Genomic DNA, 26536 nt, shown 5'->3' on the forward strand with positions numbered 1-26536 from the left:
TGAAAAAATCGATTCTGAATGACCCAAGTCATTTACCCTTGAGTTTCATACCTTTGATGTATTTCATTCATAAGATGCCTGTTTTGTTTGTATCTGACAGATTATAGTCCTTCCATTGTCTAGATATGCACATAAATTGTTTTTCCTTTTGTTACTATAACTCCTAGCAGTTTAACTGTTGGGTATCTGTTTATGTAATGTTTTTTATTTTTTATATTAATAGGATCGAATCGAGGCTGCACACAGAATAATATGTACTATCAGAAGTAGGAGACCTCAGATGGTCAGAAGTGTTGAGGCACTTTGTGATGCTTATATAATGCTAGCAAACTTAGACGCCACTCATTGGAAGACTCAGAGAAGTATGTGTTTGACTGAATGAGTGTTGTTTTCTTGCTGTGTTATTCCCTGTAAGGGTATATTAATTATAGAGCCTAATACGTAAATCTGTTTAACTCACATACACATATTAATGACAGATATGAAGGTCCTGATGATTACAATTCACCCATGATCCAAAACCCTATTTTTAATCTAATAGCTTCAACACCTTCCAGTCACTTTTTCACTTAATATCTTTTGTTGGAACTGATAATAGGTGACATTACTGAATTAATTATCTGATTTTTCTGGGTAATCGCTGGTACAAAAATTTGTTGCAGAGAATTCATAGAGGCAAGTCCATTAAAATAACTGAATAACAGAGTTTTCAGGGTCAAAGGTTTCTTAAAATTATGTTGGTTATTCACTGTACCCTAGGACTTGAAAATGAAAGGCCATACCAAATCATATTGGCCGTAAGTTAGAGGAAAGTGTTAGAATGCCTTGCATGTGATCCTTCACTCTTTTTGCTGTATCTGTTCAAATAATTATAAGTTGCGGTAATATCTGATGATATGCATACACTTATAAGTATCTCCCAAAACTTTAATCATCATATCCTGTTTCTGTTGAAAATCATTTAAACCATGAATCAGGATCATCTTCACATTTAAATTACTACTTTAAAATAACAGACTTCTCATGGTGTTTTTCTAAGCAAAGAATATTGTCGCATCTTTCAGTCACATTTAATAGTAATATGGAAGGAGTACATTATATGTGTGCTATACAGACTGTTACATAATTATCTTAAGATGCTCAGCCTAGCCCCTCAGGTGGAATCTGGTTTAATTACCAGTGCTAGGTAACCTGCAAATTCACTGGTAAGCCATGATAACCATTGTTATGCTATGACCCTGAGATACATTGTGTCCTGAAGCCTGGGTCATCATTTCTAAATCCGAACCTGAACCACAGATTAGCTACAGTTTGGAATGTATGGCATCTGCTGAGTTCTCCTCCATCTTCAGTGTTGTTCCTCAATTTGCAGTTGTCACTAAAACCTCTTTATTTTCAATATAGAAGGCATAAATATTCCAGCAGACCAGCCAATTACTAAACTGAAGAATTTAGAAGATGTTGTTGTACCTACTATGGAAATTAAGGTAATTTGGCCATTAATTGTTTTAGTTTTCCTGTTAAACTAAATTCCTCCTTATAAGGTAATCTATTCAAGCTATTTTTTATAGTCAAAATTAGTTAAATATTGGCCATTTCATTTGTTTCAACTTAAGAGTTTTTTTTCTTTATTACATTCCCTTTGCCAAAGCCTTAATTTGCCAAAGGCAAATACTTAAAGGACTCTCCTGCTTTCTTTTCTTTTGCTGTCGGATTTACATTGCTCATCTTTCTAATAAAGATCTGTAGACTGTTACCTTCATTGGCCAAAAGAAGGAAATATTCCATGTTCTTATGCCAAGATTAATTTTTAACTTGGCAAGGAAGTTCCTAATTATTTTATACTGGTTTTTAAAATTCTGTATGCATTAGAATGTGTTCACTGTGATGTGTTATAGTATTAAATAATAAGGTATATATTATAGTAATAAACTGTAGTATACATGATATGATTAGACTTTGTGGACCAATTTATTATTTCGTTAGAAGTAGCATGTGGGCAGGGATATATATAGGAATAAAGCTTATAGTTTAGAAAATAATAATTTTAATTCTATCAAGTTTGCAGGTTTTAGTGCTTAGTATTTGTACTTATTTGATTGGAAATGTAGCTGCATCATGTGGATTAACTGCTATCTTTCCAGCTATAGTGGCAAAGTTATTTTGCTGTATATTTCCTGAAAATGCCATATTTATCAGTGAAAACCTAGAAAACTTCCTTTCTGTGCTTTTCTAAAATTCATCTCAGTACACTACTGTAATTTTGTATATGTTACTTTCATTAAGAGATAATAGGGAGGCAAATTATGTTACCTATATTACTTTTTAAAGTCTTCCAATGTCAAATCTTTCTTTCATTTAAATAGAAAGTAATCACTCCAGTTCATAATCAATAGCACATTGTCATTCATTTCTCTGTTTGATACTAAAATTGTCATATAATTCTTTTTTTTGTTAACACAAATAGTATATCTGACCTATTATCATATTTACACTTTTTATTAGGTGGACCCCACAGGAGAATATGGAAATCTGGTGACTATACAATCATTTAAAACAGAATTTCGTTTAGCAGGAGGTTTAAATTTACCAAAAATAATAGATTGTTTGGGGTCTGATGGTAAGGAAAGGAGACAGCTTGTCAAGGTGAGACCTCCCTTCTGTGCTGTGGTTCTTAGAGGGTTAATGAAAGAAGTCCAAGAAAAACTGTAGTTGATATTTTCTTGCTTTAGTTGGGTCTTTATTTTTATTCTGAATAATTACAAGTATGGGAAACTTACAGAGTAGAAACATATTTCCTAGAAGCAAAACCCTTTTCCTCATTTTTTTTTTGTGCCTCTGAAAGACCATCATTATTCCAACAGTTGCTTGAAATAAAAGAATACTTTTAACACATACAGACATGATGAAGTCAACAATCAGCTTGCTTGTTAGGGAAAAATATTTTGGTGGTTGTTGCTTATTTTCTTGAATAGTTCAAGGTGAAGACCATTGTTTCAGTATCTTGAGGCTAAGCACTGTGCTTAGTGGTATTAAATGTACCCAAAAGGAACAGCATCCCTCTCTTAATTCTGTTCCCCAGTTCTGGGCCTTGCTGGGAAGTAGTGGAGATGAAACAGTGCTGCCCCACCCAGGTATTTTGCAGCGTGCTCTCAAGTAGAGTTTTAATTAGTCTAATTGCAAAAGCAGCAAGGGGAAACTTCTTTTTTCTGAATTGGTTTGCCTATACAGTGTTACAGTGTACTCTAAATGAAAGAACAGCATTAGGTCTTTGTTTTTTAAGAGACTGTTAAGAGGAGCACAGATGCCCAGACTGATATCTGATTGCCTTTTGCTGTCTTCAGATGACTCTCTGTGATTTCATAGTAGAATGAACTGTGTTTGGCTGTTTGTGCTTTGGTCATTCTGAAGGGCCGTGATGACCTGCGACAAGATGCTGTCATGCAGCAGGTTTTCCAGCTGTGCAATACACTGCTACAGAGGAACACCGAGACCAGGAAGAGGGAACTGACCATCTGCACGTATAAGGTGACTAGTTTATACTCTGCTGCTTTAACAAGAAGGTATAAAAAAATGTTCAGACCAGGATTCAGCAAATGTTTTCTATGAAGGACCACATAGTAAACATTTTAGACTTTGTGGGCCACATGAGGTCTCTGTTGCATATTTTCTTTACATACCTTTAAAGCTGAAAAACCATTCTTAATTATAGGCTGTTCAAAAACAGTCATGGCTGGGTTTGATTTAGACAATAGTATTTTTCATTTTCTTTTTTTAAAGTACTTGTTAATATTAATTACACTTAGGTGTTTCTTGTAATCACCTAAAGTATTTTTCTCTTTTTTCTGACTATTTGGCCTATTTTTGGTATAAAATTGCTCTTAAGATGCAAAGTGGTGTTAAAAAGAAAATATTGATTCAGTAAAGACTATAGTATATTACAGGTTAGTTTTGACTTGGTGATGCATTTGAATGGTTCAAAAATCCAACAACAGAAAAAGGTATATAAAAAAGAAGCCCCTCTTCCCCTATTCCTATCAGCCTTATTACCCTCTTAACTCCCTTAAGCACCATTTTCATTTGTTTCCAGTATTATACAAATAGCATATATGACTATATTTCCCTATTACCCCTCTTTCTTAGAGAAAGGTCAGTATATATATCTGAGTTTTAAAAAAACTCAACAATGTATTACTAAAGTTCTAGAAAAAGTTCTTACTGTATATGCTTGGACTCAGACATAGCCTTCTGACAACCAAATATCTGTGTGCCTGACCTAATTTGTCTACATTTTTACAAGTATATACTGACTGTATATGCTTGGACTCAGACATAGCCTTCTGACAACCAAATATCTGTGTGCCTGACCTAATTTGTCTACATTTTTACAAGTATATACTGAACAACAAGTCTGAGATCTTAGATGTTAGAGCATTCATTTTTTAAAAATGCAAGTCTCTTAGAAACAATACATAGGTTCTGAAAGAGGCTTTATACTTAACTCTTCATCATGCCTTATGCCAGTAAATACTTTTTCTTCTTTGTGGTAGCTATTTTAAGCTTCCTCCTCAGTCAGGGTTCTGGAAGAGAGAATGAATTAACTTCATTTCTATGTGTCTAGGATGGTACTAGCTCTGCACCTTAGGAGAACTGAGAAAACAGTCATCAGTTATTTTTTGTTTGATACACAGAAGACCCCAATACCCAGCTGAAATAGGCTATTCCAGAGAGTCTTAGTACCGGGGTTACCATTTGACTTTTGAAATTTAAATTCAACTCTTTCTCCCTCAACCAGTATTATAGTTGGACTCCGAGATGAGATAGAGGAAAAGCCAGTCTATTCCTTACTAGATCAGTCTCTCTCTCTCTCTTTTTTTTTTTTTTTTTCATTGCTGAAGCCATCTAGAATTTTATTTCTTTTTTTTTTTTTTTTTTTTATTGAAGGGTAGTTGACAACAGCATTGCATTACATTAGTTTCAGGTGTACAACACAGCGACTCAACATTTATATACATGATATTTCTAGGTACCAGGTATCACCATACCAAGTTGTTACAATATTTTGACTATATTCCTTATGCTATACATTACATCCCAGTTACTTATTTATTTTACAATTGGAAGTGTGTTTATATATATATATATATATATATATATATATATATATAGTGAGGGCATCTCTCATATTTATTGATCAAATAGTTGTTAACCACAACAAATCTCTGTATAGGGGGGTCAATACTCAATGCACAATCATTAATCCACCCCAAGCCCATTTTTCGTCAGTCTCCAATCTTCTGATGCATAACGAACAAATTCTTACATGGAGAATAAGTTACATGGTGAACAGTGCAAGGGCAGTCATCACAGAAGCTTTCGGTTTTGTTAATGCATTATGAACTATAAACAGTCAGTTCAAATATGAATACTCATTTGATTTTTAAACCTGATTTATATGTGGATACCACATTTCTCTATTATTATTATTTTTAATAAAATGCTGAAGTGGTAGGTAGATACGAGATAAAGGTAGAAAACAGAGTTTAGTGTTGTAAGAGAGCAAATGTAGATGATCAGGTGTGTGCCTGTAGACTATGTGTTAATCTGCGCTAGACAAGGGCAATAAAACATCCACAGATGCAGAAGATTTCTCTCAGAACATGAGGGGGGAGGTTCTAAGCCTCACCTCTGCTGCTCCCCATTTTCTCACCAGATGGCCCCCTGCGACTGTGCCTGTCTTAGGTTGTTCCTCCCTTGAGGAATCTTACCCGTCTCTGGCTTCTCTCTCTTTTTTTAATTGAAGTATCATTGATATACAATCTTATATTGGTTTCAGGTATACAACACAGTGGTTCAACAGTTTACCCATATTATTAAATCCTGACCCCAGCTAGTACAGTTACCATCTAGATCAGTCTCTTAAAAACGTGTTTGACATTTTCCCCACCTAATTAGATACTGATACAGAGTAATTGATCAATGGAAAAGAGACCTTAGGTGGAATATACTAGGAGGCAAGAATGTTAATGTGATTAAGCATTAGGGAGTCAATGACAGGGCAGGGTCTCCTGGGATGGGGGCATTTAGAGGTATTTAGACAAAAGGGAAATCACTTGTAAAGGCCATAAGATCACATTCATTCATTTGTTCAATAAATGATGATTTACATGCCTAGTATTATGTTGGATACTCTACAAGATGCAGTGGATATAAAAGTGATAAAACATGGCCTTAGTCCTTAAAAAGCTCACAGTCTACTAGGAGAGGTAGGCGCACAAACATAAATTATAATGCGGATTGTTACATGCATTGTTAGAGATGGTGCTCCTAGAGTTATGGAACATCACAGGAGCAGATGGCAGGCAAGAAGTCATGCAAGTCTTTGGAAAAATTTACCTTGTGGATTGTGACTCAGTAGTCATGGACCTTTTGCTCTTTGCACATATTCCCTGCTTAAAATGAAACCCTATTTTTCCTTTAGTCTATAAAAGAAGTCTTTCATCAGATCAGATTCAACCTTTCAGAAGGGCTGATTCCAAATAAGGTTAGTCGGTTATGTAGTATCTCATACTCAACAAATTTAAAGTAGAGTTCTTGATTATTTACCTCCACCCACACCCCAACCCCCCCAAAAAACCCCAAACCAAAACAACTCTTCCCCATCTCAATAAATGATGCAACCTTCACCCAGTTGCTCAGAACAAAGCCTAGAGGCCTTATTTTCTTTTTACTTTTATTGTTATTGAAAATTTCAAAGATATGCATAAGTAGATAGTACAAGAAGGTTTGTTATATTATTCTGTCACCCAGCTTCAGTTGTCAACTTATGGATAGTTTTGCTTCATTTCTGCTTCCACCCACTTCTTCCCCTTCAATATTTTTTTGAAGCAGGATGTCATATCATTTCATTGGTAGTATTTCAATGTGATAATGTCTCTTAAAAAAAAAGCATAAGCACAATACTGTCATCACTCCTAAAACAATTAGTAGTAATTCTTACATATCACCAAATATTCAGGTTCATTTTAAATTTCACTCTCTCAAATCTCACATGTAGTCTTTCAAGTTCTTATTGGTCTACTTATATTTAGTCAAGTCGCTTTTTATCACCTCTGCCATTACTGCCCTGCTCCAAACTACAGTCACTTCTAGAGTATCCAGCTAACCCCTTACTTCTGCCTTGGCTCCCCAAAGCTGGTTCTCACAGCAGTTAGAATGATCCTTTAAAAGAGCATGTGACAGTATGTCCCTGTCCTCTTCAAAACCCCAGATGACCTCACATTAACCCTGAGTGGAAGTGATTTGCATCTGCTGTTCTTTTTCCATTTTCCTTCCCACCCTTCCCACCCTTACCTCTCCCTTGCTCTTTGTGATGAGTAGTTACCTCCACTTGTCTCACCTTAGGGCTTTTTTACTTTGCTCAGCCTGGAATACTCTTCCCTCAGATCTTTGCATGGGTTACTCCTTCATTCAGGTTTCTCTCCAGGGCACCTCCTCAGAGAGGCCTTCTCTGACCGCACCTCTCTTATTCACTGTTTTTTTTGTTCTGTTATACTTGTTATCTGGCATCATTAAATGTTCATTATCGTATAAGTCCCCTCACCAGGACGAATCTATCTAAGGGCATGTTCATTTGCCTTACTTGCACTCTGTTCTCAGTATGCTGGCCGCGTGTGACATACATGATAGACTGCCAGCAAATAGAGTGAATAAATGAATGAAAGGCCTCCTTAAGACACGAAACATAAAACAGGTCAACAGATTTGAGTACATTAAAATAAAAAAGTTGTAGAATTAAAGAGACTATAAAGCAGCCAGTTGAGAAAACAAATATAATAATGTTAATAACAATAAAAAGGAATTAATAACAAGGGATTTATATATAGAATATGTAAATAGCTCCTATAAACCAGTAATAAAAAGACTAAGAAGCCAGTAGGAAAATGGGTAAAGATTATAAACAGGCAATTCACAAGAAGAAAACATCTGAATGGCCAATAAGTCTATACATAATACTCAGCCTTACAAGGAATCTGGAAAATACAAATTGAAACTACAGTGAAATATCATCACACACTCAGATTGGCAAAATGTAAAAGTCTGACAGTACTGCATGCTGGGAAAGTTATGGAATAAACTTTGCTAGTGAGTATATAAATTGGCACTACCACTTTGCATAGTTATTTGGCAATATTGTTTAACTTAGTTGAAAAGTCCATCCCAGTGACCGAGCTATTCAATTCCTAGCGTATATATGCTCTAGAGAAACTGAAATATGTTCACCAGTAAACCAGCTCATTGCAGCAGTGTTTTGAGGAAATCTGGAAACAATGTAAATGTTAATCAATATGCAGAGTGGATAAATTGGATAATAACAGCATATTTGTACAATATACAGTTGTTGAAATGACTTAGTTAAATGTGCTAACATAGCTAAAGGTAGAATATTGTTGAGTGAGAAAAAAACAGATTGCGGAAGTGTACATATACAATACTCTCTATTTAAAGCTTACAACTATTTATGTATGTATTGCTTTGAAATAAAAATATACTGAAAAAATACATGGATGTGATAGCAAATTAGCAGTTATTTTGATGGTGGGGAGGAATAGGGGGTCAGTGAGGCTACAAAGGGAGCTGCTTCTCTTTCAGCAAATACAAGAAAATCTTAAATTTTTTAAAGCTGTTTAGTGGAGAAAAGGGTGTTTATATGATTTTTTCTGTCCTTCATGTATGCTTTTAATATGTCATAATTTTTAATCTTCCTAGTAAAACGGCTCATTTTATGTTGGGGAATACATTTCCTTTTGGTAAAGCTACAAGGCTATAAAGAAAGAATATGTATACTTTTGATTACTAAGGTATACTAAAATTGAGATGACCTGCAATATTTTCCAAAGTGAAATTCTTCATATTTGCTTGACATGAAAAGTATAAGGAAAGCGGAGTTAATTCCTCTACTTAATGGAGCAAACCAAGTATGGCCCAATCACATGTGATGAAGAGCATTGTTCACAGGATTGACCTCTCAGATAATCAAGGGGATTGAGGGATGAGCGGATTCTCATTAGTCTCAGCAGCCTAGAAAATGTTATTTTTTTAAACTTAAGTTTATTTTTGGTTGCTTTTCTCCAAGGAGCTTTGTGCCTTATGGACAGAGAAATAGTAATACAATTCGAAAAATTGCTTCACACTGACTATAGTAGTTGAATGATGGTCACGTGTGCTTTAATGTCCTTCCATAATCAAAGACATTTAATCCGTGTCTTCAGGTGGTTCCCCTTTCTCAGCGAAGTGGTGTTCTTGAATGGTGCACAGGAACTGTCCCTATTGGGGAATTTCTTGTTAACAATGAGAATGGTGCTCATAAAAGATACAGACCAAAGGACTTCAGTGCCTTTCAATGCCAAAAGAAAATGATGGTGAGTGACACCCAAAAGTATAAATTATTGCAAGATTTAGTAGTTTATTAAAACTGATAGTTATCGCATATTATAGAATGCAAAAGGATTTAATATAATGTAGTACAAAAGGTTTTAATGATACTAAATGAAAGTAAATGAGCTCATCAAAATGAAAGTGTGTGAGTTGAAAGGAAGGTTTTTAGACTTTGTAAAGTGTCAAATCTTGTCTGATGAAAAATTCAACATTATTCAGTGTTTGCTAATTCACTGGCCATCTGATTTGACATTCATTTACCCTATCAGCAACATTTATTGCATATCTCCTCTCTACCAAGTACTCTGGTGAGACTTTAAATATTATGACAAATCTTTATTATTCTTACCTGGTCTTAAGATGAGTTTAGAGAATTTAACTTACCCAAAGTCAATGAGTTAATGATTGGTGGAGCAAGGATTTGAATCTTGTCTATGCAACTCATGTCTTGGCTGTTGTAAATAGTGCTACAATAAACATAGGGGTACATATGTCTTTTTGAATCTGAGGACTTGTTTTCTTTGGGTAAATTCCTAGGAGTGGAATTCCTGGGTCAAATGGTATTTCTGTTTTTAGTTTTTTGAGGAACCTCCATATTGCTTTCCACAATGGATAAACTAATTTACATTCCCACCAGCAGTGTATGAAGGTGCCCCTTTCCCTGCATCCTCACCAGCATTTGTTGTTCCTAGTCTTTTGGATGTTGGCCATTCTAACTGGTGTGAGCTGTTATCTCATTGTGGATTCAATTTGCATTTCCCTGGTAATTAGCGATGTGGAGCATCTTTTCATGTGCCTGTTGGCCATCTGAATTTCTTCTTTGAAGAACTGTCTGTTCATATCCTCTGCCCATTTTTTAAATAGGGTTATTTGCTTTTTGGGTGTAAAGTGTGTGTGTTCTTCATATACTTTGAATGTTAACCCCTTGTCCCATAGTAGGATGCCTTTTTGTTCTGCTTATGGTGTCCTTTGCTATACAGGAGCTTTTTAGCTTAATGTAGTCCTGTTTGTTCATTTTCACTTTTGTTTCCCTTGCCCAAGGAGATGCATTCAGGGAAAAATTGCTCATGTTTATATTCAAGAGATTTTTGCCTTTTGGGTGTTTTCTTCTAAGAGTTTTATGGTTTTATGACTTATATTCGGGTCTTTGATCCATTTCGAGTTTACTTTTGTGTATTGAGTCAGACAGTAATCCAGTTTCATTCTCTTACATGTAGCTGTCCAATTTTGCCAACACCGGTTGTTGAAGAGGCTGTCACTTCCCCATTGTATATTCATGGTTCCGTTATCGTATATTAATTGACCCTATATGCTTGAGTTAATATCTGGGCTCTCTATTCTGTTCCATTGATCTATGGGTCTTGTGCCAGTACCAAATTGTCTTGATTACTGTGGCTTTGTAGTAGAGCTTAAAGTTGGGGACCATAATCCCCCCTGCTTTATTCTTCCTTCTCAGGATTGCTTTGGCTATTCAGGGTCTTTTGTGGTTCCATATGAATTTTAGAACTGATTACTCTAGTTCATTGAAGAATGCTGTTGGTATTTTGATAAGGATCACATTTAATCTGTAGATTGCTTTAGGCAGGATGTCCATTTTGACAATATTCTTCCTACCCAAGAGCACGGGATGTATTTACATTTTTTGGTATGTTCTTTAATTTCTCTCATGAGTGTCTTGTAGTTTTCAGGGTATAGGTCTTTCATTTCCTTGGTTAGGTTTATTCCTAGGTATTTCATTCTTTTTGATGCAATTGTGAATGGAACTGTTTTCCTGATTTCTCTTTCTGCTAGTTCATCATTAGTATATAGGAAGGCAACATTTCTGTGTATCAATTTTGTATCCTGCAGCTTTGCTGAATTCAGATATTAGTTCTAGTATTTTTGATGTGGATTCTTTAGGGTTTTTTATATACAATACCATGTCATCTGCAAACAGTGACAGTTTAACTTCTTCCTTACCAATCTGGGTGCCTTTTATTTCTTTGTGTTATCTGATTGCCATGGCTAGGATCTCCAGAACTATGTTGAATGAAAGTGGGGAAAGTGGGCATCCTTGTCTTGTTCTGATCTTAAAGGAAAAGCTGTCAGCTTTTCACTGTTAAGTGTGTTGTTGTTTGTGGGTTTGTCATATGTGTCCTTTATTATGTTGAGGTACTTGCCCTTTATACCCGTTTTGTTGAGAATTATGGGTTATATTTTTGAGAAAGCTGTCTAGAGGTCTTAGATGGGAGGTCTGCACTAAGTCTAATAACAAGTAGGATTGGAGAATAGGCAATGCGTGTAAGAAATATTAAGAAGCAGAACTAATAGAATGTGGTTGCTGACTAGAAGTAGGATTAGGTAAAAAGAGTAATCAGGGACTCCCACTTTTCTGGCTTCTGTGATTGGGTGCATGGAGAGGCTGTTTACTGTGGCAAAAAATAAAGGAAGTGGTTGAAGTTGCTGAAAATGAGGAGGTGATGAATGAGTTTGGAATTGGGAGTGATTAAAGTGAAGATGCTGAGTGGGCACTTGGAGAAGCAGTAACTTGATAAAGTACCTGGGCCAAAGATACAGATTTGGAAGTCATCAGCATATAGATGGGTGTTGATCCCTTAAAGTAGATAAGCTGTGCTTCAGGCAGTGTGACATATATAGTGAGATGCTGGAGGACAGCTGTGAGACGTGTTGGCTGTTTTGCCAGTGGTGATTCCATTTTTCCTCCTTTCCTGAATTTCCTGTTGTATCCCTAGTTCTGTGATAGAGTTTTTTCGACTTTAATCTGTTGAACAATGGGAAGTAAATTAAGACCATCTGGAGCTACCTTTGGCATTTTTATGTTTACTTCCACATAGATTACAGAATCATTCAGATTAGAATTGAATTAAGACAAATAACAGTCACTAATGGTGTGGCTCTTTCCCCTAAGATAATCACACAAACCCTAAAGGGATTATAACTTGTTATTAATTGCTTCCTGACCAGACTATTATTTCTTGTTCATCTTTTTATTGCCTCTATTGTCTATCATACTCTTTTCCATATAGAAACTCTGAGTTAAGGAGACCTTAGTTAAGTTGAACATATATTGAAAAAATAATCTTATATCTAATCTTTTTTAAAGGATGTGCGAGAGAAGTCTTTTAAAGAGAAACATGAAACTTTCATGAATGTTTGCGAAAATTTTCAGCCAGTTTTCCGTTACTTCTGCATGGAAAAATTCTTGGACCCAGCCATTTGGTTTGAGAAACGATTGGCTTATACACGCAGTGTCGCTACTTCTTCTATTGGTAATATTCTTAATACATTTTGGTGGATTCAGCACTTCGTACATTCTGAGTTGCAAGGAAATGTTGATGATGATGGTACTTGTCATTCAAACCATCTTCATCATTAGATTATTGTATATCTTGTTCATTTTGATTCTTAGCTTCTAACTATAGCTCTTCTGAGCTTTGCCAGGAGAGAATTCTCCTATCTCAAGGTAGGGAAATAACATTGGTTATTCTTCTTTGTTAAATAGTGACTGTGACTTATTTTTTCTCCCCTCAATATATTATTTTCTGAGATTTTCTTTGAGATATAATAAAACCCATAATAACTACAATAAATCATATCCTGTAAATACTGTTCTTTTGCATAGAACCTCTATAATACCATAATATTATCATCCAATAATTGATTCTGTTTAATAAAATTTTGTTCTCCAAATAGAAATCATGATGTATATTTAAATATGAAGTGTACATGTATTTTGACTTTTTTCTTATTTTCTAAGATATTAAAAAATGGCAGTTAACAAAATCCTAAAGTATGAGAACTGACAGGAATATCAGAGATCTTTTAATCTATTGCTTTTTAACTAAAGACCATTCCTCTATCACTAGAATAACATACCCCAAGAAGGCAGAGGATGTATGTTTCGAAAAAGTTCTAGATAATTATGAATCCCTCTTCTTTTCTACATTGAAAAATCACTAATATGATTCAACTAATTTAGTTTATAAGCAAGAAAGTAAGCTCCTAATGACAGAGCTAGCCAGGCACCCAGGCATCCTGACTCCCTATCTAGTGTTTTTTCTGGATATTGTGGCTTTCATTAGGTTAAAAGCATTTTAAGCATGTTCCATCTTAAAAACAGAAATATAGTTTTTCCTGGATATGTACCTGATGAAATGAATCAATGATTAATTGGTGTTAAATATAGTTCATCAAGAGGGAGAAATTTTCGATGAAGAATGAATTTACCCATAGGCTTCTCAATTTAAAAGTGTACTCAGTAAATATTTGAGTGCATATAATGAACTGCTTTGCCCTGATAAATAATGGGTGTCAACTTTAACCACACTAGTTTTCAAGTACTGATATTTTTAAATGTGTGCTTCTTTGTGAAGAAAAAACTTGTTTTAACAAATCATCTCGGATTTGTAAAGTGCACTATAAATGAAAATAGCTGGCAAGATTCGACTTAAACTCAAAATGACCAGTTACATATGTAATTTCCATTAAGTAGACTAAAAAGCCTAAGCTACTTAAAAATAATACTGATTCCATGGTATTAGTTGAATTATGGCTAAATGTGTTACAGAAATAGATGACATCAGTGATTTGAGGTGTTTTTTTTCCCAGTTGGTTACATACTTGGACTTGGTGATAGACATGTGCAGAATATCTTGATAAATGAGCAGTCTGCAGAACTTGTGCATATAGATTTAGGTAAGTAATAAAAGATGTGCAACTTTATTCTGTTTAATAAATATGTGGCCACCAAGAATGTCTGCCTACCAGGATATTACATGAAGGATAAGGAGCATACAGCAAAGTAATGAATACCGTTTAAGAGAAGAGCATAAGCACAGTGAGTGATGCTGGATGGAACAGCCGGCTCTGCCTGGGGTAGGACTGAAACTTAGTAGAAGAGGGGACATTTAAGTCAGGTCAGAGAGAAGGGAAGGAAGGCTAAATAGTTAGACAGCAGAACAGATGTGAGAGGAGGAATGAGGAAGATGTAGCATGTTTTAGGGATGGGGAGACAAAACACGGCTGGAGTTTACCTGCAGTTGAGTAGCTTGAGAGAGAGAGACTGGTACTAGTCTGTAAAAAGCCAGCCTTAGAGTTTCAACTTTAATCTGGTGAACAATGGGAAGTAAATTAAGGTATATTTAAGTAGGATATGATCATATTTGATTATTAGGAAGATCATTTGGAGAGCAGTATTAGCAACAGGAAGACGATCTATTATTATTACTATTGTTATCATATAATTAAATTTAGAAAAGAGATGAAGTTTTGGACTGAAGTTGTAGAGACTAGGAGATTGGATCTGGGGGACATTTTCATAGTGACCTGCACCAGTGATACTGGATGTGGAAGGAGTGGGAGAAGGGAACTCCAAGGGAACTGAAGCCCCTAGCAGGTTTTGTAAAGAATAAGAAAGCACTGAGTTTAGTTTTACACATTGTTTTGAGGTATTAATGAGACTTCCTGGTGGAGTGGGCAGTTTAATTATAGGAAAGCAAGGAGGTTGAGCACAATGACAGATGTGGAACCCTCAGGAAATAGATTTCACCTCAAGTCATTGGACTTGAGGAGTTCTGATCTTACACATCATCCTTGATAAAGAGGACTAAGAATACAATCTGAAAGAATTGTATCATTTGTATCAGCATTGAAAAGGCTGAGTTGGAAAAAAACTCACCAACAAGTTGTGGACTTGGAAACCAAGGGAGGGAAACTGTGATGAGGGAAGAAGTGCTCAGAGTGTCTGCTAAGGGGATGCTGCAAACAGGCCTGTGAATTTAATCAGTCTTAAGTGGCCTGAGAAGTAAGCTTTGGATAGACTGAAAGAAGAGAGATTGTGCAAAAGCAGAGTGTCAAGTGAAAGGTGAGGATGTGCTGGCTCAGAACATGGAATCGATCTGTAAGGAATGTAGATGTGAAGGAAAGGGTAGGAGATAAATTTGATTAGAGACACATTTGGTCCTTTTTGTTTTTTTGTTTTGAGGGTTGTTGTTCATTTGCTTTTCTAAGATGGGACAGATGTGAACATGTTAGATATTGAAAAGATACAGGAGAGAGAAAATTGAAATAGCAGGGGAGGTCGTAAAGGTGGAGAGGGTAGAGTGGCTTTACATTGGAGGCACGTTGGCTTTTCCGCTGAGAGGAAAGGATGAGCATTAATAAGTCTTACCCTAAAGGGAAAAGAATTGGAGGTAAATTATATTTGCTCCTCTTTTCTCTGAAGCATAGAAAGCATGTTTATTTACTAAGAACTGGAGGGAAGGTAATTACCTTAAGAGAGCAATAAAATTCTAAAACAGGCACCATGGAAATGAGACCAACAGCTGACTAAAAAGGAGTAAATAAAGACATGTGAGGCGGTTGATGGGGCACTTTTCTTAGGTGATAATCCTAAATTCTAGTGTCATTCACTGTATGCTTTCCTCCAGCATCCCTGGAGTTGAAATGGTATGTGTGCAGGGCAAGGGGCCAAGGGAATCTGAGGTGCTAGTGTGAGTATCCACCCTTGCAATCTCTTCCCTGAGCTGAGCAGGGAAGGAAGAGAGGTTAAAAGACTAGCAATCTCAATGAGTTTAAAGACTGTTTAATAAGAATAAGGGTGTAGAAGAAGAAGAGGTTTTTATTAGGATGTGGAATTTAAGATTTCTAAGAATGTGCAGTTTTAGGGGATTATGAATGCTATAGCATAGACATTTAGAAAAGACATAATACCCATTCTCCTTAAATTTACCCCAAAAATAGAAGAGGAGGGAGTATTTCCAAACTCACTATGAAGCCAGCATCACTGTAATACCAAAATCAGTCAAAGATACCTAAGAAAAAGAAAACTACAGACCAATATCCCAGATGAACATAAATGCAAAAATACTCAACAGAATATTAGCAAACCAAATTCAAAAATACATCAAGAGGATCATACATCATGACCAAGTGTGATTCATCCCAGGGATGCAAGGATGGTACACTACTTGAAAATCCGTCAACATCATTCCCTGTATCAATAAAAAGAAAGACAAAAACCATGTGATCATCTCCATAGATGCTGAAAAAGCATTTGACAGAATTCAACACCTACTCATGATAAAAACTCTCAACAAAATGGGTAGAGAGAGCAATTACCTCAAAATAATAAAGGCCATATATGATAAGCCCACAGCCAACATCATACTTAACAGTGAAAAGCTGAAAGCTTTTCCTCTAATATCGGGAACCAGACAAGAATGCTCACTCTCCCTGCTTTTATTCAACACAGTACTGGAGGTCCTAGCCACGGCAGTCAGACAACACAGAGATAATAAAAGGCAGCCATATTGGTAAGGAAGAAGTCAAACTGTCACTGTTTGCAGATGACATGATATTGTATAAAAATCCCTAAAGAATCCACTCCAAAACTACTAGAACTAATAACTGAGTTCAGCAAAGTTGCAGGGTACAAAATTAATTCACAAATCTGTTGCATTCCTATACACTAATGATGAACTAGCAGAAAGGGAAATCAGGGAAACAATTCCATTCACAATTGCATCAAAAAGAATAAAATACCTAGGAATAAACCTAACCAAGGAGGTGAAAGACCTATACCCTGAAAACTACAAGACACTTGAGAGCAATTAAGAAGGACAAAAAAAGATGGAAATTCATCCATGCTTTTTGGTAGGAAGAATTAATATTGTCAAAATGGACATCCTGCCTAAAGCAATCTACAGATTCAGTGCAATCCCTATCAAAATATAGCATTCTTCAACGAACTAGAGCAATCAGTTCTAAAATTCATATGGAATCACAAAAGACCCTGAATAGCCAAAGCAATCCTGAGAAGGAAGAATAAAGCAGGGGGGATTATGCTTCTCAACTTCAAGCTCTACTAAAAGCCATAGTAATCAAGAGAATTTGGTACTGACACAAAACACTCATAGATCAATGGAACAGAATAGAGAGTCCAGATATTAACCCAAGCATACATGGTCAATTAATATACAATAAAGGAGCCATGGACGTACCATGGGGAAATGACAGCCTCTTCAACAACAGGTGTTGGCAAAACTGGACAGCTACATGTAAGAGAATGAAACTGGATTACTGCCTAACTCCATACACAAAAGTAAAGTCGAAATGGATCAAAGACCTGAATGTAAGCCATGAAACCATAAAACTCATAGAAGAAAACATAGGCAAAACTCTATAAAAACATGAGCAACTTTTTCATGAACATATCTCCCCGGGCAAGGGAAACAAAAGCAAAAATGAACAAGTGGGACTATATCAAACTAAAAAGCTTCTATACAGCAAAGGACACCATCAGCAGAACAAGAAGACATCCTACAGTATGGGAGAATATACTCATAAATGACATATCTGATAAGGGGTTGACATCCAAAATATATAAAGAGCTCACGCACCTCGACAACCAAAAAAGCAAAGAACCAGATTAAAAAATGGGCAGAGGTCTGAACAGATATTTCTCCAAAGAAGAAATTCAGGTGGCCAACAGACACATGAAAAGATGTTCCACATCACTAATCATCAGAGAAATGCAAATTAAAACCACAGTGAGATATCACTTCACACCAGTCAGGATGGCCAACATCCAAAAGACAAACAACAACAAATGCTGGTGAGGATGTGGAGAAAGAGGAAGCCTTTTACACTGCTGGTAGGAATATAAATTAGTTCAACCATTGTGGAAAGCAGTATGGAGGTTCCTCAAAAAACTAAAAATAGGAAGACCATTTGACCCAGGAATTCCACTCCTAGGATTTTACCCTAAGAACACAAGATCCCAAATTAAAAAAGACATAAGCACCCGTATGTTTATCATAGCACTATTTACAATAGCCAAGCTATGGAAGCAATCTAAGTGTTCATTAGTAGATGAATGGATAAAAAAGATGTGGTACTTACACACAATGGAATATTATTCAGCCATAAGAAAAAAAAACAAATCCACTTGCAACAACATGGATGGAGCTAAAGGGTATTATGCACAGTGAAATAAGGCAGGTGGAGAAAGATGAGTACCAAATGATTTCACTCATCTGTGGAGTATAAGAACAAAGCAAAAGTGAAGGAACAAAATAGCAGCAGACTCACAGACTCCAAGAAGGGAAAGGGACTGGGTAGCGTGGGGGGAAGGGTGGGATAAGGAGATTAAGGGGCATTAAGGTTAGCACAATAATGTAGGTGGTTCACAGGGAAAGCAGTATAGCACTGTGAAGACAAGTATTGACTATAGTACCTTACTATGCTGATGGCAGTGACTGTAATGGGGTATGTGGTGGGGACTTGATAATGGGGGGAGTTCAGTAACCATAATGTCACTCATGTGATTGTATATTAATGGTACCATAATAAATAAATAGATAAATAGATGGATGGATAGATAGATAGATAAATAAATAAATAAATAAATAATCTGCAGCATTATCCATATAAGTGGTTTGCTGAGAGAGTATAATTGAAATTCCGTTTGAACAGGGAAGATCAGGGTTATTATATGGTTTTCCCCAGAATTAATTCAGTTTTAAAAAAGAATGGATTAGTGATTGCTAAAAGAATCGGGGTGCAGGGGTAGGTCACAGGAGGGAAGTGGGTGTGACTGCAAAAGGGCAACACAGGGATCCTTGCAGTAATGAAAATATTCTCTGTCTTGACAGCATCAATGTCAATATCCTGGCTGTAATATTGTACTATGATTTTGCAAGATTACCAATGGGGTAAAGTAGATAAGGGTATATGGGAGGATCTTTGTATGTCTTGTTGACTGCATGTGAGTGTGTAGTTGTCTCAAAGTTCATTTAATAAAATTTTTAAAAATGTAGCTATGATATACCTGTATATTTAAGTAATCTTAAGTTTTATATATATATATACATATATATATATGTATGTACCTCCTGCATTTAAAATTTTAGCCAACACTACTTTATTTTCTATTTTTTTAAAGTATCATTGATATATAATCGTATGAAGTTTTCACATGCACTACATTGTGATTTAAGCATTCACCCATGTTATCAAGTCCTCACCACCCCCATTTCAGTCACTGTCCATCAGCATAGTAAGATGCTATAGAGTCATTACTTGTCTTCTCTGTCCTGTACTGCCTTCCCTGTGATCTACCTATATTGTGATTATGAATTATCCAACAGTACTTAATTTTGAAAAATCATTCTTTAATCTGGATTTCTCTACGTCAAGAAGTTGTTGGGCTTTTTTAAAATTTGAGGTGGAACTCCTAGACAAAGGCAGAACAAAAATGGAATAAACTAATGTGTATTCTAGTACTGATAGAATTTAGGTGACAAATTATTTGGGGCCTCTCCCAAGTTCTCATGCCAGTTGGGAGGAGAGTTAGCTGTAGAAACTCCTAACCCTGCTGTATTATTTACTTTAGGAGTCGCTTTTGAACAGGGTAAAATCCTTCCTACTCCTGAAACAGTTCCTTTTAGGCTCACCAGAGATATCGTGGATGGGATGGGCATTACTGGTGTTGAAGGTGTCTTCAGAAGGTAAGTGATAGAAGGTGATGTAAGACCGATGATTTTTGGTGTCCGAATTATTTAGATTATTGATAACTATAGATTATAGAATTCATTGCTAGAATTATATCCCAGTGCTTTACCAGTTCAAAGGAAAAGACCCTGGGGAGAGCAGTAATAGGTTCCTCTCCCATCAGCCCACCTGGAGCCTCACCCAGTATAACATACATATTGTCCTTCCTGATCTGGAAGCAGCTGCCTTGACCCTTAACACTCTGTCCCAGCTCACTGTGTTTCTTGTGCAGAATGCCTGTTGGGCACTCACTGTGGTGTGGGATCTAACTGTCCTGAAAGGGCTTACGATCTAGGGCCACTTACTGCTAAAGGACCTGTGCAGTGCCCTGTGTATTTCCCAGCACAGGCCTATGCCTTCAATTTTTAACGGGGCAGATTCTACCCACAATGAACTAATAAGTATCACAAAAATTAACAATTGAAAGAAGTGTTTCTTAGTCGTATTGTGTTACTCTTACAAATGCTAAGCTTATATTCACATATATATTTAAGAAACCACTGAAAACCCACTCTGTCAAGTACTGTGCTGTTTGAAATATTAATTTGGAAATGAGCAAGAATAGTCTCAGGATACATATACCTAAATATTATATTTAAAGATATGTTGAGAATATTGGTGTGTAACAAAATCCATATTTACAATGTGTTTGTAGATGCTGTGAGAAAACTATGGAGGTTATGAGAAGCTCTCAGGAAACCCTGTTAACCATTGTGGAGGTAATGTGTATCATAACGAAACCTATTTCTCTACCTGATAGACTGTGTGTCTCATTAGGAAGTCACCGATTTGGGGATCAGTGCTTCATTGTAAGGTGCAGGGATAATGCTGGGCAGCAGTGGGGAGGTCACACCTGTCAGTAAATACTGATCTAGAAATGTCTCCAGGCCCCTCATGTTTCTTGCTGTGTTACAGCATTATAAGGAATCTCTAGTCTTCAGTACCTCAGTCAGCTCTTTGCCAGCTTGGATTTCGTATGATACTGTTTTCAGAATGGTTTCCATTGGGGTTTTAAGAGAAATCAGTAAGTTATATCTCCTTTTCCTCTGGCCAGGTTCAGAGCCAGCTAGACAGATGTGGGTCAGTGTCAGCACTGTTAGTAGAGGAACATGGCTTAGGACTGAGGCCTGATGTGGGTGCTCCTCAGCACCTCGCCCCATGGGGCTTTGGGTCTGCAGAGCACTCATGCTTAATTGCAGCCACTGCCTCTTGATCAGGGTGGAAAGGGAAGGAAGTCAAGCAGATTTCCAGTGCTTGCCAGTTAGTTCTTCCTATGCGACCATGTTTTCCTAAAGCAGTCACCACCCTGCTATGGAAGACGTGGGGCAAGATATCAGATTTTAGGGTTACTCATCGAGTATGTGTCCTGGAATTGAACATGTAATGCTATAGGCGTTTTATAGTCCCAGCCTGCAGACCTACTGAGAAATGCTATAAAGGCAGAAACAAATAATGTGGTACATCTTTTTAACGCTAGAATATCCTGCAGAATCACCCATCCTTGAAATTGTCTTCATTTATTAGTAAGACCTGTATGGTAAGCATTTGTTAAGGTATATTAAAAAAAATTCTGTGCTTATAAAGACCAGGACAGTTAGCTTTTCTAAATTGGCAAAGTCAGAAATCCCTCATGACCTCACTTAGTAAAATTTAAGACCTAAGGTCACTTGTTGTGGTCATGCCGGTTATATTCATATTCAAATCGTCCTCCACATATTTATATCTGAAGATGCCAGCCGTCGCACTAGACCTTGGGCTCTAAGGAGCTTTCAGTCAATTATATCCTTTTTCTCTCCACCCAGATTTTGAACTAACTGAGAGAAGAAGAAAGGGACATAGGAATAAGGCGGAGACTGAAATGTTAGGTTTATTACTGATAAAACTGTTGCAGAACATGGCTTAAGAGTGAGGTCCAAATAGGCTTGCTAGTACCGTCTGGCTCCCACAGCTAATGTATCCCTGGGTGCAGCGCATCTGAGGGAGAATGGGGGCCTGCAGAGCTGATGCCCTTATCCAGGACCACACTGAGCAAGAGGCAAAAGAGAAGGAAAGAATGTGACAGTGCTTACCTCCTTCTAATAGATCGGTTTCACTCAGTCAGGACACAAGGGTCAAGGGATGTCACCACCACCATCCTCGAAGAAAGAGTGAAATCAGAGTGGAATAGGAGGCCCAGAGTGCTAATGCTAGTACAGGTCTCTCCGTGAAGAAACATGAGGTGCTTGCAATGGAAACATAAAGTGCCTACCATGTGTTGGCCTCTGTTATTTTTATAATACTGGTTTTACTGTTTCTAAGTATATCATCAAAATGTACATTGTTCTTCTAATACATATATTCTCTTTAGGTCCTTCTGTATGATCCTCTCTTTGACTGGACCATGAATCCTTTGAAAGCTTTGTATTTACAGCAGAGGTCAGAAGATGAAACTGAGCTCCAATCCACTCTGAATGCAAATGACCAAGAATGCAAACGAAATCTCAGGTGAGCAGTATTTTAGGAAGGACCTTCTGTCAGTTGTTCAGATTTTCCTATTCCCCAGACCCTTCAAACTGTTCCACCTCATAAACCCTTTGTGTTTTTGTCATTAGCGATACTGATCAGAGTTTTAACAAGGTAGCTGAGCGCGTCCTGATGAGACTGCAAGAGAAACTGAAAGGTGTAGAGGAAGGAACTGTGCTCAGTGTGGGTGGACAGGTGAATTTGCTCATACAACAGGCCATGGACCCCAAAAATCTCAGCCGACTTTTCCCAGGATGGAAAGCTTGGGTGTGATTTTCAGCATATGAATTACCCTTGAATTCAACCTCTAGAGATTACATTTTGGCCTTCCTTTTTAACCTACTGGCATACTTTGAATAGGTATTAATTAATATTTAACTAAGTGAACTACTATGTCTTTTTACAAAAATGTTTAATACTTTCTTCTGTCCCCTAAAGATACTTTGATAGTCTCAAGGAACAACTCTTTTCTCATACTTTAGAAATAACTGTCATTCATGCTCTACTTCTAGGCTGAGGTTTTTCTTGTATTGTTTTCAGTAGAATCACTGACATGTTTTAGCTGAAAATGGTGGCAGCAGAGGTGCAGGACCATCACTGATGGGATTACCTTTGGTTTTGATTAGAACAAACAAATACCTGCTAGTTTTGATGTGGCTTTTAATTAAACTGCATTTTCCAGGTATTATACATATGAATGATGAATTATTTGATATTAATATATAAAAGGAAGAAAAAACTTTAAAATTGTAACCATCTATGTATATATATAAGGTACATTAAAAATAAGAAAAAATGTTGAAAACAAATTAGTCCTTAAGAAATAAATATGTTTGGCTGTTCCATGTTTTCCATGGGTTTGTATTTTTTAAATAACTATAGAGTAGTGTTGAATTTTTTTCTTATGCACTTCCTGCATCTATTTTGATAAATATGTATATTCTCTCCAAATTAGTAAAATTGAGCTATTGAACTGTCCTTGCATTTTTGAAATAATTAATCTTGATCATAATATATTTTAAGTTTTTCTTATAAAATCACTCTTTTATTTTTTTTTAATGTATGTTGGATTTTCAGTACCAAGAGCACCCACTGTTACTGAATGATTAACTTGTTGTGTACCATGTTCACTTGTATATTAGGGAACATAATTCCTCCTCCATCTTTAGGAAAATGTTCATCCCAGCAGCGAAGTAAGAAATGGGTGGTTAAACTTTGCTCTTATTTGAAAAGAGTACAAATTTCAAATATACAGCATAGTTACTGTTTTTTTTTTAAGTATATTGTACCTTCCCATTCTATTCTATCTTTTAAGCTCTCCTGTGTTTTCCATTACTTTATCTTTCTGTGATACCTTCATATCTGTCTTCTAGTTCATGAATTCTCTTGTTAGCTGTACGTTATCTCTTTTTTAAACTATTCACTTAGTCTGTAATTTTAAAAATTATTTTTCATTTCTAGCTATGTATCATTTTTCAGATCTGCCTATTTGATCCATGATGTCTAGTTTTTTTTAACTTTTCAATTCCTTTTTATATCACTAATGATTTTAAATATCCTTATTTCATAGTTTGCCCAAATCAAAATCCTGTTGTTTGTTGATTCTTATATTTGGTGGACTGTTTATCCATGTGTTTTGTAATTTTAAAAGGTGAGCTTATTTTCAATGTGGCTTTCTCTTTGGGAATCTTGAGTGACCTGGTTTAAGAATAATTCCATCCAAAGAATTCTGTGTCTGCTTATGTCATATTCACAGGGGTATCACTGACAGAGGGCCACTCTTACTTTAATTTCTTGGCTTCAGAGTTTACAGACATCAAGAGAATTATAAATTACCAAGAGAAAATTCCAGGCCAAGACAGACCCTCTTGGCCATCATCTCCCTGAACTGGCAGACAGAATGTTGTATGGGCTCCCTTTTCACCAAGGGTGTGAGCCTCCATATGTCCCACCTTTATGGTGTACAGAAGGGAAAATGCATTTAATGCATGCCTGCTGCTTTTTGCATGTCCATGGTTTCTTCAGTCCCTTCACAGATGTTAAAAGCTGAAATTTACAAGTTAATGCATTTGGCAAATTGTGCCAGGAAAGCTAGAATGTCAGCTCACACATTTACTTCTCTGATTTTCAGTTCCCTTCATATTTGGTTCTAAGGATTTTCCCTTACTTCCTTGTAAATTCTGCTGTGCATTTAAAGGAATATTTCTTATTCAACATATCTGTATGTTTGTTGTAGGAGGAAGGGTTTAGGTATTGATGTATCTAAAGAGCTTTGAATATCATTAATCCACTATTCAACTTGAATGGTATGCTATGAAGCTCCTGTCATATGCTAGTAGTCTCATTAATGGCTTTAAAAAGATTACCAAATTTGTGGATAATAAACCTATGAGGAATTCACAGGTGATTGGATTAAGATTCTAGAAGTCTTTGACAAGTTAGAACGCTGTCTGGAAATGACTAGGGTAAAAATTTACCAGGAACAAACAGTTTGCTTTAGAATATTATTCATATAATATTTATTGTATGTTGAGTATGTTGCATTCATTATAAACATCTCTTGCAAGATGAGGATGTTATCCCAGTTTACAGCTGCAGAAGGTGAAGTTTGGAGAAATAAGATAAATGGGCAATTCCAGAATATAATAAATTGAAGGTACCTGTTTCATATGGACAGTCTCTAACTCGAAAAGCTTCCAAGTGAAAAGAATCTAGGCTTCACTAGTCAGTTGCTCACAAGGTCAATGGAAACCAAGTAGAAAAGCCTACTAGAGAAGCTAATAAATTATAGACTAGTTGAACAGTTATGTGGAGAGTAAGGAACATAATAATCCTCCCACCATTCTCTGTGCTGGTCATACCACCCCAGAGTATCTTCCTAAAAGGAGATACATAAATCCATGGTCATTATAGAATACACTTAAAATACATGCACTTAGAAAGGCTAAAAAAATAAGGAGAAAATACTTTGGGTTTCTTAAAGATTAAAGTAGGCTAGTCTTTAAAAAAGTAGAAAGCTAGTATACTGAATTGAAATACATAGATGTGTGCCATTTCAAGTATTTTAATTGCACCTTAGTGAAATTATGTATTTTATATAATTTTAGTACTGTTGAATGTATTTCTTGACTACAGTGTTACTAGAATCCTGTTACATTGTTACCTGTCTTTGAATAAATAATTCTAAAAGAAAATACATGCTGTGACTCATTCATTTTATTCAAATAGTTGAATTTTCTGTGTGCCAGGCCTGGTGCTTGTTCCTAGGGAGACAACAGTGAGCGAGGCAGACATCATCAGCCTTTATAAAGCTTGTGAGAAAAATGTAAGTTCCCATGGCCAGGATCCTCACCTGACCCTGAACTACTTGATGATGCAGTTGGCCTACTGCTAGGCCACTGCTTCTACACCCATAGGCAATGAGCTATGATTGACTGAGTCACTATATAAAGAGCTCTGTGCTCTGGATGGCAGCAGAGATAGAGGTGGATTATGGACCTGCAGACTGCTGGATGCAGACATGATTCTAGTGCTTAACCTATACTGCTGGGAGAATAAAGCTGAACATAAACCCTTTTACCCCAAGAACATTTCATTATCATTTCTCAGTCTCAGTAAATCCAGAGTGAACTTGCCTGGGACTTAAACCCCAAGGCAAGACACCATTTGCTCTTACATTGTTTGCCAATGGATTTCAGCCCTGGGCAAGTTCACTATGGATTCAGTGTGACCAAAGAAATGACAGTAGAATGTTCTTGGGGTGAAAGGGATTATTACCTGGCTTGTTCTCCCGGCAGTAGGTCGAGCACTAGCGTCTCTGCCTCCGCCCAGAGCACTGGGCTGAGCTCTCTATGTAGGGCAATAATAGCTTATTGCCTACGGGTGTGGAAGCAGTAGCCTAGCAGCAGGCCAGTTACATCATCAGGTGGTTTAAGTTCACTGAGGCTCCTGGCCATAGGAACCCCAACTTCCCTACACTCCACACCCCCAGGATTCTCGCCTTACAATCTACATGCTTTCAATCTTCTGAAATGGTCCCTGTGCG

At 36.5% G+C, this 26536-nt stretch overlaps 1 protein-coding gene across 3 annotated transcripts in view; it reads left to right on the forward strand.

The window, feature by feature from the left end:
• ATM (ATM serine/threonine kinase) overlaps positions 1–25685 on the forward strand; it is a 127434-nt gene extending 101749 nt beyond the window's left edge. For 2 of the 3 annotated variants that reach the window (XM_057490683.1, XM_057490684.1), the window contains 11 exons: positions 224–362; positions 1405–1487; positions 2506–2646; positions 3412–3528; positions 9273–9422; positions 12542–12707; positions 14047–14133; positions 19832–19946; positions 20645–20708; positions 22337–22473; positions 22581–25685. In XM_057490683.1, the coding sequence (XP_057346666.1) occupies positions 224–362; positions 1405–1487; positions 2506–2646; positions 3412–3528; positions 9273–9422; positions 12542–12707; positions 14047–14133; positions 19832–19946; positions 20645–20708; positions 22337–22473; positions 22581–22764 (1383 nt within the window). In that variant the 3' untranslated portion in view covers positions 22765–25685. The remainder of the gene's footprint in view (positions 1–223; positions 363–1404; positions 1488–2505; positions 2647–3411; positions 3529–9272; positions 9423–12541; positions 12708–14046; positions 14134–19831; positions 19947–20644; positions 20709–22336; positions 22474–22580) is intronic. The other variant, XM_057490685.1, reaches the window with a different exon arrangement.
• Positions 25686–26536: the final 851 nt, after the last annotated feature.

The sequence above is a fragment of the Manis pentadactyla genome, chromosome 13 (assembly GCF_030020395.1).
Source record: "Manis pentadactyla isolate mManPen7 chromosome 13, mManPen7.hap1, whole genome shotgun sequence".
NCBI lineage: Eukaryota > Metazoa > Chordata > Mammalia > Pholidota > Manidae > Manis > Manis pentadactyla.